General features: G+C 43.8%; 1 protein-coding gene across 1 annotated transcript in view; it reads right to left on the reverse strand.

Moving 5' to 3' along the window:
- Positions 1–15337, reverse strand: part of DPYSL3 (dihydropyrimidinase like 3) — a 117535-nt gene that overhangs the window by 36623 nt on the left and 65575 nt on the right. Inside the window, 1 exon segment of the mRNA XM_070374570.1 lies at positions 1911–1999. Coding sequence (XP_070230671.1) covers positions 1911–1999 — 89 coding nt within the window.

The raw sequence follows: 15337 nt of genomic DNA on the forward strand, positions 1-15337 counted from the left end.
AAAGGATTCAGGGCCTGTGTTTAAGGGCCAACCACAAAAAGTCCCATGATCAGTTAATGAGCTCTGGAATGAAGAAGCATGAGGCACTGCATTTTTTTTTCTAACTCTGAAAATGTCTAAATGAGGGAACACATTTGCTCCAAAGAGAGCAGACTACACGAATAATTTTTTAGTAAGAGAAAAATATAAAATTAATTGTGGCTTATATCTTGAAGAAAGTATTTTTTACGTCAGTTGACTTGCCTAATAACACCATTTTTCCTACTTCTATTATGAAAACATATGCAAATCAGAAAAGCCACAAAGTGTGAACATCTTCATTCTTGCATTTGTTCATTCATTCAATGAATTAATATGTTGATCTTTAGCAAGTTACTCTCTCTGTTCCTCTTTCTTCTCTATCCTCCTCTGAAAAAGAGGGTAATAAGAGTACCTACTTCATAGAATTGCTGGCAGATTAAATGAGATGAGACTTGTAAAGCATTTACTCTAATGCCTGGCACACACTATGATATATACTCAATAAAAGGCAGCTCTTACAAAAGTCTCTATGTATCAAGTACTGGGTTAAGTGCTGTAGATACACTGAAGAACCTAATATGGTGCTTGCCCTCAAGGGGGCCTAATAGTGTCAGAATTGCTATGATTGATAAAAGCATGGGGTATTTTAAAAACTTATCAAGGGACTTCCCTGGTTTTTTGCCTTCCAATGCAGGTGGTGTGGGTTTAATCCGTCATTGGGGAGCTGAGATCCACATGCCTCAGAGCCAAAAAACCAAAACATAAAACAGAAGTAATACCATAACAAATTCAATACAGACTTTTAAAAATGGTCCACATTAAAAAAAAAAAAAAAATCTTAAAAAAAACTCATCAGAGCTCCTAGATTTAGGGGCTGGTAAGGAATGTCCACCCACAGAAAGTTTTATCTAAGCTAAGTTCTCAAAGATAAGTAAGCGATCTATAACCAGAATCTTAAAGCTAGCCAACGAAGCTGAATAATATAAAAATAAAACTGTATGAGGCCAGGGATGGCTCATTTGGTGGGCTGGATACACTAGTTCTAAACTATGTCTTATCAGTGTGGGGAAGCAGCCTGCTTTATGTGATGAAAGGCTATGTATAGGTCAAATCCTTTTTAAAAGATCACTATGTAAGGAAGTTGCACATAAAGGTTATCTGGCTATGCTGCTTTCAGGCATCCAATGGCAAACCATTCTGTAAAGTAATTACATATCCCTGAAGTGTCTACTGGGAAACCTGGCCTGAAACGTTTGTCCTATCTGTGCACTGCCCAACCAAGTCCTTCCTAAGTCAAGGTTCCGTTTAAATGCCCTCTCCACCTCACAACCTTCCTCTGAAGGGATTTCTCCATTCGTGCACTTCTAAATTACTTATTTTTACCTGAATTCCTTTGGTACTTATTGTGGGGCTTCCCTGGTAGCTCAGATAAAGAATCTGCCTGCATGCAGGAGACCTGGGTTCAATCCCTAGGTCAGGAAGAGCCCCTAAAGAAGGGACTAGACCTATTATACTGGGCCTTCTATTTTTAGGGTACTGTAATTTGTGGAGTTGTTCAACGATCTTAAGGACAATGGTCACATCACCCACTTCTTCACAACACATAGAGCACCCACCAATGCAGCTTGCCCAAAGGGGCCTGTAGCATCATTTGGGTGACTGAATTCAGATTTGTCACCCATTCATGCAATCCAAGTGAACTACGGCTAGTTTAAAATCCAATTTTAAAGGGATTATCCAGACTGAAGGGCTAAATGAAAGATTCATTTTTAAAGAGGAGAAATGAAATACACAGAAGCACTGGTCTACTAAGCAAAAGAAGCAAGTTTCTTTCTGAGTCTCTAGCGAAGAAAGTTCAACAGATAAAGCGAAGGGTCCTATATACATACTTTATTAAGCCATCTTCCATGTAAATATCAGCATAAAAGGATTGATCATCGTTGACGATTCTGCCTCCCTTGATCAGAAGACGGTCGCTCTAGAAAAGAAGGAAAACAGGAGTTATTCTTACAGCTAGATTTCAGAGAAGAGTGGTCTCTCAAGGTTCTCCCAAGTCCTTGTTTCAGAGGTTTAGCAGGAACCACTGTCTTAAGACGCCTGTGAGTTCAGGGCACTCAGTATTTGAGTGGCTGTGTCTCTTGGGGATCCAATCTTTCTTGTTTAACCATAACTCAAATTATTCTTTCACTTCTTTCTTCTGCAACCTATCACAGCCACTTAGAAATGCAGCTACTCTTTATATTATCTTTCTCCAGAAAGCACTAAATAACATTAAGTAGGATAACACTTACCTCGGTGTCTAGCGTCCCGTCTGGTGTTCTGTTGGCACTGAATAGTAAGTCTCGAAAACGGAACTTAGGGTCAGGCACACAATGAAATAGCCTTGAAAAGTCTTTATGACAGGGGGATCATGTTATGTTTAAAATTCGGGAGGCTTATACGTGCACACATATGCACACAAATTGTGGAATGTATAACCCAAGGAGGAGAAATTATGCGGGATTCATATATGAACTCAGTACACACAGTATACTGAGTATACTACGCTCAGTATTTCTCACATTCTCTGAAATATATTTCTTTATTGCTTTTCTTATGAGAAAAGTCTTTTTTAAAAGTCATAACTAAATGAAAGCTGGGTAAGTGATCCAACTGGAAACAAAGCACAGACATTCCAAGGTAATTAACAAAACACAAACATATATTTTATGTCTAAGTCAGGAGAGAAACAGATCACCGTGAGCTTTAGAGATCACAGATTCCATTAAATGAATGGAGCTTAGAGCACAGCGTGAAGGATGGACATAGCTTTGCTGGGTTCATGCGGGAGAAGAGAATTCTTAGGAGCCTGAAAAACAATGGTGGGCTGTAGTTTGTTACGAATTCAACATACAGAGTTCAACTACACCCACCCATCCATCCACTCATCCAATCATCGTTCACACATCCACTCACTCAGCAAACAGCTATCTAACCTTTTTTTATTAAATAGGTGGTAAGGATGTGGCAGGGAATGAGCCACACCAGGTCCCTGGCTTGATGGAACTTAAAGCAGAAGTCCGGCAATAAAGTCACCAGAATAAGTAAAACAATGTCAAATTATGTCAAGCGTCACAAATAAAGGGGAATAGGGCTTTTTTTTGACCACCTTTGCCGTCACCCCGTCCCCATTTTTGGGGCTTCCCAAGTGGTGCCAGTGGTAAAGAACCCACCTGCCACTGCAGGTTAGACCTAAGAGACACCAGTTGGATCCGTGGGTGGGGAAGATTCCCTGGAGAAGCGAATGGTCACCCACTCCAGTATTCTTGGGGAATCTCATGGATAGAGGAGCCTGGCTGGTCACAGTCCATAGGGTCACACAGAGTCGGACACAACTGAAGTGACTTAGCACAGCACGGAACAGGGCTTTTTAAAACAGAGGCTAGGAATGGAGGAGAACTACAGACAGAAAGAACCATGTGTGCAAAGGCCCCGTGGTGGGAGAAAAGTTGTGTTTCTTTGAAAACCTGAAATAGATCAGTGTGGAGGGAACTCAGGGATCAAGGAGGGACCTGATGAGGACATGAGATGACACTGGTGAGACAGGGCTTTCAAAAGGGACCTAGGCTTTATGGAGAAGGACGCCCCACAAACAGGCTGACTTCTGGCTTCCGAAATCAAAGACTGTGAACAGGGCCAGAAGATGAGAATTGAAGCTAGGGCTCCACTGGGGACGTAGCCAATTATTGCTGTCTCTCCTGCTTCCAAGGTATTGCGTGAGAAGAAGCAATTTCATCATGCTGTACCGTCGGGGGAAGGATTTTTTTAAAAAAGATACACATCAATGAGATGTTGAGAAAAAACTTACATACATGGCAAAGAAAATGCACTAATGAGGTCAAGTACAAACTCCCACCACACACCGTCTCCAAGCCCCTAGTGAGCTGCCCTCTGTCAGCACGTCCACCCTCGTTTCTATCACGTGTTTTACCAATGTGTGTGTGTGTGTGTGTGTTAGTCACTCAGTCATGTCCAGCTCTTTGTGACCCCATGGATTGTACCCTGCCAGGCTCCGGGGTTCTCTAGGCAAGAATACTGGAGTGGGTTCCCATGCCCTCCTCCTGGGGATCTTCCTGCCCCAGGGATCAAACCCTCATCTCTGGTGCCCCCCAAATTGGCAGGCAGACTCTTTACCACCAGCTCTACACATATGGTGGCAAATCAAAGAATGTGTAGTTCTTGACACCTATGGCTCTCTGGCCACTAAGCCTTTGCAGAGCCATTCTCTCTGCCATCTCCTATGGTCACCTGCCATTGATAACCATCCTCTCTTTTGTTAAGCCTCAAAGGGTTTTTACCCCAGGATGTATTACCTGACTTTCCAGCAAATTTTAGGTGTTCCCACTGTAGCTGAAACAATGATATTATTCCACAAGAATTGGTTTACTATTTAATGGTCTCCTGGCTACACCACAGGCTCCTGTGGGCTTAGAACTATGTGTCTTTTGATCTTTTTTGCTCATTTCCTGAGGCCCATCTCTTGTTGTTCAGTCATTAAGTCGTGTCTGACTCTTTATGACCCTATCTTAGACAGCTGGGACCCGTCTTAGACAGCTGTTAAACGCTGGTCAAATAAATGGATGAAGGGTGGGACATAGGAGGGTGTATTATATCAGAAGAATAGAAAGGCCATCTGAGTCAGAAAATTATGTGAAATGGTCAGAAAATTGGGCTTTTAAGGAAAAACATTTTAACTGAAGGCTATTGTTATCTAAAATAACAGTAATTGCAAAATTATACGAGACACTCCTACGACTGTGCTTTCCAAACGAGGGTGCACATTATAAAAATATAGATTTCCAGGTCCTGCTCTGGGCCAACAAATCTGTATTTGATAAGCTCTATAAAAGGCTCTTAGGCAGCCATCAGCCAGCCCAGTACCAAGTCACACCCCAGACACAGTTTGTGTGTCTGTGAAGGTGACAGAAGCTTCTCCAGCAGGAGCTTCACACCAACAATAATCTTGGTAACTTTAAGAGTTCCCTCTAACAGCTCAGTACTTTTCTGATATTCTTTATCTTTCTAGCAAAGAGCTGAAATAAGCTGGTTGGGGGAAAGGAGCCAGCTACTCTGCCTGTACTAAGCCCTGTCATGAAATATGACCATCTCCTGCCTGGGGACATCCAGTCCTGAGCCACTGGGGATCATCACTTCTTTCAGTAAGCATCAAATCTCAACAAGGGGGTAAAAGCTATCCCAGGCACCTTGTACATCAGAGGGATAAGAAGAGGTGACTCAAGTGGAATTAATATCACTGAGATGGCATCATTCAAAACTGTTCAAATGCTATTGAAATAATTTTGACCCAATCATCAAAAATCTAAATGAGCACAAAGATGAAGTGGGGGCCTTGCACAGGTTTCAGATATGGGGATAATAAAACCCCTGCTCTATTTAGTACAGTATTATTATTTGTTTTTTATCATGGAGAGCAGAAGTATCAAAACCACAACTCACAGAGCTCAAGCAAATGCTATTCCTGGGGGCCTCAGCTTGTCCCCCAAACTTTTATTAAAGTGGTTAATGCATGCGTGAGTGTGTGCTAAGTCACTTCAGTTGTGTCTGACTCTATGTGACCCTATGGACTGTAGCCCACCAGGCTCCTCTGTCCATGGGGTTCTCCAGGCAAGAATACTGGAGTGGGTTGCCAAACCCTCCTCCAGGGGATCTTCCTGATCTAGGGATCGAACCTGCATCTTTTATGTCTCCTGCATTGGTAGGCGTGAGCCAACCAATGTTTCTCATGCATTAACACCTATAAGGAATGATGGCACTTCCTGAGCACATGGGAATAACCTGGAGGGGGTTTGGAACCCAATATGAAGCTAATTAGAGACTGAACCACCAAGGACTGTGGCTGCCTCAGGCGCTGCACGGCCACCAGGACTCAATGCAGCCCACTCTTAGAGCCCAGCCAGGTTCCAGGTGTGCCAGCCACCAAGCTTGGGCTCTGCGGGGTTCTCCCAGTACTGGGAGAATCAGGCTGACTACCTAACCAGGACTGTGATCTTGAGTTAGGACGTAACCTCTCAGCACCCCAGTTTTATTAGCTCACAGTGGTAGTATTAATAACACCAGGCTCACCTCACAGGGTGGCGGCCAGAATGCAATAAGGGGGATGAAGGGGAAAAAGTGTGTGTGTGTACATGTATATATAAAATATCTAACATGCTAACACGTAGTAAATACCTATAAATACTAGTTCCGTTTATTCTACTCATTATTTACAGTACTTTAAATTTTAGTAAAATGCTTTGAATTAAGAAACTTACGGGGGAGGGACTATTGTTCCCATTTTCTAAATGGAAGATCTACAGAGAGAGAGAGATGACTTTCTCCAAGTGACAGAGTTGATTAGTTGCAGCTGAAAGCAAATCCAGGTCTTCCATCTCTTGGCTCCTGACTGCTTTCCACCTGAGGCTACTGCACCAATAATCCGTAAACCTTATGCCAGGTGGCTCTTTCTGATACTGAATATGACAAGTCCAGTGCAGGAATGCTTTCTTTGTGGTAGGAAACTTCAGGAATCCAATCACTTGTAAACCACTCCTTGTAAAGTCAGTGCATCAGACCTGCTCCTTATGGCCTAATGGTGTTTGTGTGTTTTTCAAAAAAATTTTTGGTGTATAGTTGCTTTACAATGTTGTATTAGTTTCCGCTATACAGCAAAGTAAATCAACCATACATATACATATATCCTCTCTTTTTTGGATTTTATTCCATTCAGGTTACCACAGGGCACCGAGTAGAGTTCCCTGGGCTATATAGTAGGTTCTCATTAGTCACCTATATTATGTACTGTGCTTAGTCGCTCAGTAGTATCCAGCTCTTTGCGACCCCATGGACTGTAGCCTGCCAGGCTCCTCTGTCCATGGGATTCTCCAGGCAAGAATACTGGAGTGGGTTGCCATGCCCTTCTCCGGGGGATCTTCCAACCCAGGGATCGAACCCAGGTCTCCCACACTGCAGGCAGATTCTTTACTGTCTAAGCCACCAGGGAAGCCCAAGAATACTGGAATGGGTAGCCTATCCCTTCTCCAGGGGAACTTCTCAACCCAGGAATCAAACTGTGGGCTCCTGCATTGCAGGCAGATTCTTTACCAGCTGAGCTACCAGGGAAGCCATTATCTATATGATTATACACAGTATCAATAGTGTGTATATGTCAATCCCAATCTCCCAATTAATGCATTTTACAGAGAGACCTGATTTACTATCCAGGATAGCAGAGGCCCTTGACATTTGATAAAGTCCAACTTTTTTTTTCCTTCACTAGAGTATGATAATGATCAGAGAAATCAACTATAAAAAATTAAGAGTTTGTGAGAAAATGGGAGAGAAGAGAGACAGAGAGAAAAAAGAAGAAGGAAAGGAGTGAGAAAAGACAGAGGTGCAGAGGGAGGAAGGGGGAGAAAGAAAACCCACAAGCAAATGCTGTTAACAATGGCTATGATTCCAACTAGACTAGCGAATGCAAGGACAGAATCTTGAACTCAAGCTGGCTGGGGATGCCTGCTCCCATTTCAGTATTCCTCACCTAGTATTCAACTTGAAGGACTTAAATTACCACCTCCATCTGAGCTAATATGAATATGTTTCCCAGAGAAACCAGAGCCCTCCATGGATTTCTTCCCAGGCAATAAAGTCAGCCCCGGGACAGTACTCAGGACACATCTGTTCTCTGCTCTGCAGACATTCCAGCAGCTCAGAACAAAAACTCTAATCCGAGGAAGGACAAAAAAAAAAAAGAGGATATAAACTGGAGATGGAATCTTCTACAGTCAAATCTTTTATTACCTGTGTTCAAATCACAAAGCACAGACTCCGACCCTCAGTGGGGACTCAAGATCCTTTTAAGTCCAGATGAAGGCACAGGTGGTTATTTAAAATAAAATCCCATCTGTATAATTAGATTTGACTCCCTAAAAACACTCCCATTCTTAAGAATAAACAAGATGGATAGACTACACAGATGAAATCTTGTTGCTTTTCTTTCCTAAAGCAGCATCATTTAAAGACGGAGTAAAGGCTTTCTAAGACAGTCCTGGTTGACTCACTGTGGGATTCAGAAAAAGGTACTGACAAGGCTCCCAGGAGAGCAGCCTTCTCAACCCATCTCTGCTGTTGAATATGCAACCTTGGGTGAGGAGTTTGACTTCTCAAAGAAACACTACCTGTGTTTGGATGAGTGACTTCACCTCTCTAGGCTTCAGTTACCTCATCTGTGAAATGGGGGACAATTATCACTTTCTCTGAGGGTGCTGGTTAGGATGATGGTGAGTCTCTGCTTGGGAATGTATGGATCTTAGTACATCGGAGTTACTATTATGGTTATTCTTTCTTCCAATCATAATGGCTGCCGTACAGTGCCCCTCTCACAAACACTCTAGAAGAACTGAACCAACACTCTGTTCATCAAAATCTAACAGGCCTTTCCATAAAGGGAATTCCAGAGACGCCAGTCCCCAGCCAACCCCCAGCAACTGTTCTCAGCTCCTGCCACCAGCAGCCAAGGTCAGCCAAAACTTCTCTGTTTACACCCACCCACAAAGGGCAGGTTCCCACGGCCCGTCCAGGTCATTCTTCCTTTGGAAATAAGGCTCCGTGAGCAGATAACAATCTACATGCCCTCCTCCTTCAAGAATGCGGAATGGGTGGCGAGGTCTGAAACCAGCCCCCAAACTCGCTCTCCCTGCCCAAAGCATGGATCAGTTTCCAGGCCCCTCAGTGACAAACATGCCATGGAGACAGAGAGAGAGAGTGAGGTCAGGGAGAAAAGAAGACTTCCTGGAGGGCAATGCAGCCTCTTGGCTCTGAGTCTTTATTGAAGCCGGGGGCAGATGTACAGGGCTGGCTATTTCAGAACTCTGAACTGCTACAGGTGAATCTCAAGAACATTCCTCCAGGACATCACTGGTGGTCCAGGGGTTAAGACTCTGCGATTCCAAGGCAGGGGACATGGGTTCAACCCCAGGTCAGGGGACCAAGATCCCACATGCCACATGGCATTGCCAAAAAAAAGAAAAAGGAATACCTCCTTTCTCTCATCACCCAAATATACTTATGACTAAGTGTGCACAATGGAAGCTAACAGGGGACATTCCCCTCAGAACATAGCCCACTATATATAATGTGTAACGAACAGCAAGCACTGTTTCCACTTTCTTTAAAGGGCTCGATTTGGCCCTGGAGGGCCAACCATAAGGTGGAGGAAGCAGTGGCCAAGGGCAGGATTAACCAGGGCAAGGTGGCGGCCCCGTCTTCTGAACCAGAACACCAAAGCCAGCTGTGTGCATTACTCCCCCTACAACTCCATGTTCACCATTTGAAGACATGGTTATCAAAGGGCCAGACAAGTGACGTGGCTGCCTGGGTCAGACTGGAGTGGTGGAATGAACTGTGGATGGCATCTTAATCCCAGCCCCCGATAACGCTCTCCCAATCTTGAACAGGGTCCCAAACACGGATAAGCACAAGTGGAAAACCTGGCCAGGAACCAGAGGATGGATGACAAGGGGAGAGATGACCCAGCGATGAACAGAAGGAGCCACAAAGTCATCCTATCCTCAAGCAGGAAGGTCAGCTGGGCTTGTGAAGCCCAAACCTCAGTCCTCACTGTGTATTTCCAAGACACTGGACAGATCCTGGTACAAACTGTACTGTTATTTACTTAATATTATCCTGAAATAAATGTATTTTTAAAGTAAACACTGTCTCACTCCCATAAATTCTAAGCTAGTATCACTTACCAAAAATAGACAGTAAACCCAGGAATGAACACAATAAAAACCTCATGAAATTTTGGCTACATTCTGCCGTCCTCAAAAGGATTCTGAAGGATGGGCCTCAGATCTGCTACCTCTGTTAAAAGGTAGATTACCCAGTGTTGGGGGGGCAGGGAGGGTGTTCAAGACAATTCACCACTACCTGAAGACTTTTTCCTTCACCTGAAAGGAGACAAAATTTCTTTCTATGTGGTTCAACGTTATCGAATGCCCTCTTTCAGAATCATCTAAAATGACGTAATGTAACTGCAGGACCACCCTCCCTGCTCTTGAAACAAGGACCTGTATGGGTCGCCATGCGTTGCTTTGTCAGAAGTAAGAGCAGCGTCTGAAGCAGAGTCACAGGGATGTCCCAGATCCCGGGCAGCAGAGCAGAGGGAGGAGAGTACTGGGGATTAGGCAGGCTCACCGGGTCAAAAGGTTAGGGAGGAGGAGGGAGAGGGCAGGGTGGAGTAAATCTAGAGTGAGGACAAGCATGCCTCATCAGAAAATAGGATGTACCAAATCTGGGCACAAGAAAAAAACGTGGTACATCCTCAGCTGGGCTTAGGGGAGAGGAAAATGGAAAGGCTGCCGTCTGGATGGAAACCAGCCCTAATCGCAGTTCTCAGAGCCATCCAGAAGTGCAGCAGTGACCAAGGGAGTCTGGAAGCCAAAGCTGTGTTGGCATCTCTGCTACTGACTCACTGTGTGATTTTAGGCAAGTGACTCAATGGATCCATCTCTGGGCCTCAGCGTCTCTGGTTGAGTGAAAGGTCCATTTGTTTATTTGTAAAATACAGGTAACTGCCTACCTCCCAGGGCTACTGTGAGAATTAAATATGATGATGTAGTGTTGGGCACTTATAGAAAAGGCTCCATGAGTGGCAGGCATCGCAAATATTTCTACTAATTTCTCTATTGTGCTACCACCTCTATTTTATTGCTCTGATTATGGACATGTCCAATTAAAGGCAAATCTAAATGGCAGTACAAATGTTGGTTGCTACTACTATTAGATATAAAGCACCTGAGAAACACATTGTATTGCTCAGGACAAGTGTAAAGTAGAACAGAGACTGACAAAAAGTCCATAGTTTAAGAGACTTAATTCCTGGCCAACTTTGGTCTGGATTTATATGAGAGTTTTGTGTTTTGTTTGCTATTTGGGTTTTTTTCTGTTTGTTTCATTTGTGCGGCATTGTTTTTGAGGCCTCAAATCCACGAGCTATGGAGGAAAGCTCCATACTCATAATCAGACTAGGAAATTGGAGTCTAGCTACGTTCAAACAGCAGACTATGTCCCCTTAGCCCAACAGCCTGTGTGAGAGCCAAATGCTTCGTTCATCAGGGAAGAGGGCCTGAAATTTCAACCAGGCCTTGATTCTAGGGATAAGCAGTTTTAATAATTCATTCCTGAAATGTACACTTGTGTGACTACTGGCTGTGAAGATGTTGCATTAGATGTGCAGAAGGGCAGTAATTCTGATCAGAGTGAGTGAAGAGTAATTCATAACCAGCATTTACTGAAAAGTTCCAACATGCCAGAAACTCTTACAAGCTTTATGTACATTTTGTTCAATTACTCCTCCATGAAATGAATTATCTGTTCTTCTCCCCACTGAGCTGATGAACACACGGCATCTTGGGGCGGGGGGAGGAAGGCACAGGGTCTGGTGTCACAGAACCAGTCACCGTGAGACCAAATCTATCAATGCAAGACATGCATTTCAGGGAGGAAGCTGTAGAAATGGGTGGCGTCCCTCATACTTCGTATCCTGGAAGCGGGAGATGCAAACGACGACTGGCTTTGGGTTTCACCTTTATCCCATGGGTCCTGGAGAGCTCAGGAAGGAGTTTGAGAAAATGAGTGAAATACAACCCCAGAGTTTGAAAGAAAACCTGACAGAATGAACATGCTCGAGATAAAGGAAGGAACTAGTTAGAAAGTAATAGCAAATGTCAGTGGGGAAAAAAAGGAAGATCTTTATTGCTCAGGATGCCAGGACACAGAAGGAAGACTCAGAGTAGATTATTAAAGAGCATTTAACAAAGGGATTATTTAACAAGGCATGGGCAGGCTTTAGGGAGATTAAATGGATGGGCAGCCCCCAGGGCCCACCAACAACAGGGAGTCACACCATCCCCAGGCCCAACGAGGCCAGAGGAGTGATCACCAGAGTCAAAGTGGGGGCAGGTATACGGAGAGGGCGCTGCCAGGAGATGTGCCCTGCAGCAGGGGCACACCACCACTCCACAGTCACCCAGGAGCATGGAGTCAGGGCGAAATACCCTGACTTCACCATCCACCCTCCCTCAACACTGAGTGGCACCACGTGAACTAAATCCAAACCCGAGCCCAAGGGCAAAGGACCTACTGATGCAGCCCAGACAGGTCCAGGGCACGGAGCAATACAGAAAATCCTGGAGATGGCAGCTGGAGAGGCAGAAAGAAAACATCGAGTCCAGTCCCTGAACGGCCAGCCATGGGACACGATTTAATAAACTGAACACAGCCACACTGCGGATTATGATGCAGAGACTTTTAAACAGGTTAAATTTAATCCTGAACTGAAGCAATATCAAACATAAGTACATTTCAATGTGTCAAATACGATACTGTTCTTGCAAAAGCAAACAAATATACTACATGTAAATATGTTTATTATGTTTCCATGTGAGCAGCAGAAAGGTCTGGAGGGATGCATATCAAATCATCGACATTAGGAATGGCAAGAGACAGGGAGTCAAAGGGCAGAGGTAGAGAAACTTTTTTTTCTCTTTTTCCTCTATTTATACATTATTTCACTAGTTGCAGAAAACATATGTCATTTTATAACTTTCAAAAGTGATTTAATGCAGAAAATTATACAAAAGAGAACAAGGAGTTTGCTGTGCTCCAGGTGACAGGAAGAGCATGGATTAGAACACATACGATACACTTCGGAGAAAAGCTGGAACCTGCTTAGCAAGGAAGGGTAATAGAAAGTGATGTGACACTATTTACACTATCTAGGAAGCAACCTAAATGCCCAGTGACAGATGAATGGATAAAGAAGATGTGGTGTATATATATACACACACAATGGAACAATATTCAGTTATCAAAAAGAATGAGATAATGCCATTTACAACAACATGGATGGACCCAGAGACTGTCATACTAAGTGAAGTAAAGGCAGAGAAAGACAAATACCATATGGTATCACTCACATGTGGAATCTAAAAAAATGACATAAGCGAACTTATTTACAAAACAGATACAGACTCACAGACATAGAGAACAAGCTTATTGTTACCAAAGGAGAAAGGGGTGGGCGAGAGATAAACAGGAGTTTGGGATTAGCAGATACAAATTACTATATATACAATAGATAAACAACAAGGTCTTAATGGAGAACACAGGGAACTATACTCAAATCTTGTAATAAACTATAATGGAAAATAATCTGAAAAATGATATCTATGTATGTGTGTATATATATATGCGGGTGTGTCTGAATCACTTTGCTGACACCTGCAACTAACACAACATTGTAAATTAACTACATTTTGATAGACAGACAGACAGACAAATAGGAAGTGATGTGCCAAAGGCGAATGACATGTCAAGGCAAGCTGGTCAGAAAGAAGCCATTAATAAACATGGAGAATTGAAAGGAGAGTCATGAAGTTGGGGTGCAAGAACATGAAGAATAATTCTGAGGTGCTGTCAGTCACACAGCACATAGGTAGGGAAAAGGACCTGAGATTTAAGAGACTGGTCAGAAGCTGATGGCTGGAATTGCGTTAACTCCACACTAAGATGGCTATACCAACTGAATGGGAATGAAGGATAGTCCAGGCTCCTGAAATGGGAGTCAGGACCTGGATTCTGGCCCCAGCTCTGCGACTCTGAGCAAAGCACTTCGCCTCTTGGGGCTGCTGTCCGCTGAATGGGACCTACTTCCCTCTTTTAGAAGCAGTTCTCTCTCCACTTTGATCATGGGCATCTGGCAGCCGGCTTTAACTGGGTCTTTGGACTGACAGGGAAGCCTAGTGAATCCCCACCCTATTGCTGCTCAGAAACAAAAAACTCTTTCAGTAAAGCTGAAAGCCAGCCAAAATGCAATTCCAAGAGGAGCAATCATGCTTGGGCCTTGGAATGTGTGAGCAGCACCTGCAAATGACAGGCAATTGTTCCCCATCTATTTGTGGAGGCTACGGGGGTTCTCCTCCAAGTCTCACCCTGTACTTCTAAAATTGGCGGGGGCTGCCTGGTGACTGCGGTTGCAAGCACACAACCAATGGCTTCTGCAGCCTCCTAAAACTGGCCAGTGGCGGATGTGTCAAGAATGTACAGCTACCGTGTTGTAGCTCGCACCACGCTGCCATGGAAAGGGCCCTTGGAGAGAGAGTGTGGGAGGGAGGAGCTGTTTCAAAGACCCGAGGTGCTCCCAGTTTGCTCCGTCGTGAAGTCCAGGTGGTGAGTCAGTGCCAGGGCAGCTCAATGAATGATGAAATGAGAAGAGCTTTGGACTCACAGCCCTGGCTGTAAAATGAGGGGAATGATATCTGTCCCAAAGGACTAAGGTCTAGCCCAAATCCCAGTGCATGGTAGGTGCTCAAGAAATGCATGTTTCTTTAAAAGATGAACTCAGATCTCAGGTCAATGTCTCTCAGCTGGATGACTACCCACTTTTGTCTCTATCTTTGAAAAGTAGCCTGACTTTCCACCTCTTTTTAGTTAACATATATGTCTTAACTACCTTCCTATCAGAACCCAAATACACTTCCTAAGAAGTATGGGAAACAAGGGGGATGAGGCATTTTCTCTTTTTTCTGGCTCTTTTCTTGACAAAAGAAGATGACAATGATGATGACTGACTCTCTGGGTCACGCCTTCTGACTGCCTAGGAACCTGCAAACCCACAGCTCTGCTTTCATTTGATCAATAGGTGGTTAAGCACTATTTTTGACTCTGACTATTTTTTAAGCCCCAAACTTCTCTGAGTTCTATTGACAGAGAAAACTGCAGACACTCCTGAAAACAAGGACTTCAAGAGATCAGGAAGACCCTGAATGAAATGAAACTTTGAAATAAATACAATTGAGGCACCACTTGAAAACAACCAGAACTCGAAAATAAAATGAGTAGGCAGTTAATAAGAAAAGGATTCTTCACCTTCAAGGTAGATCCAAGGCTTACCCAAAAGGTACCTCCTGGAATATACTCAAGACTGCTTTCTATTTGGAAATGCCATGCTGACATTATAGGAACTGATTCTCTGTGCCTGGGGGCCCACCGACTTCATCCCTACCTGCAAAGCCATGAGTTACAAGCTTCTTTTCCCAGTGGTCACTAGCTCACATTCTGTGATTCTAACACCAGAGGACAGCCTTCTTTGGAATAGTTCCACACTAATCCATTCTTTTATGACATGTCTCTGCTCAGGAATGTTTCCAAAAATGCTTGGGCTGCTGAGGTTTACAGTTGCAGATATCTTCTGCATAATAGAATAAGATGTACATTG

This window comes from Bos mutus, chromosome 7 (genome assembly GCF_027580195.1).
Source record: "Bos mutus isolate GX-2022 chromosome 7, NWIPB_WYAK_1.1, whole genome shotgun sequence".
In the NCBI taxonomy this organism is placed as follows: domain Eukaryota; kingdom Metazoa; phylum Chordata; class Mammalia; order Artiodactyla; family Bovidae; genus Bos; species Bos mutus.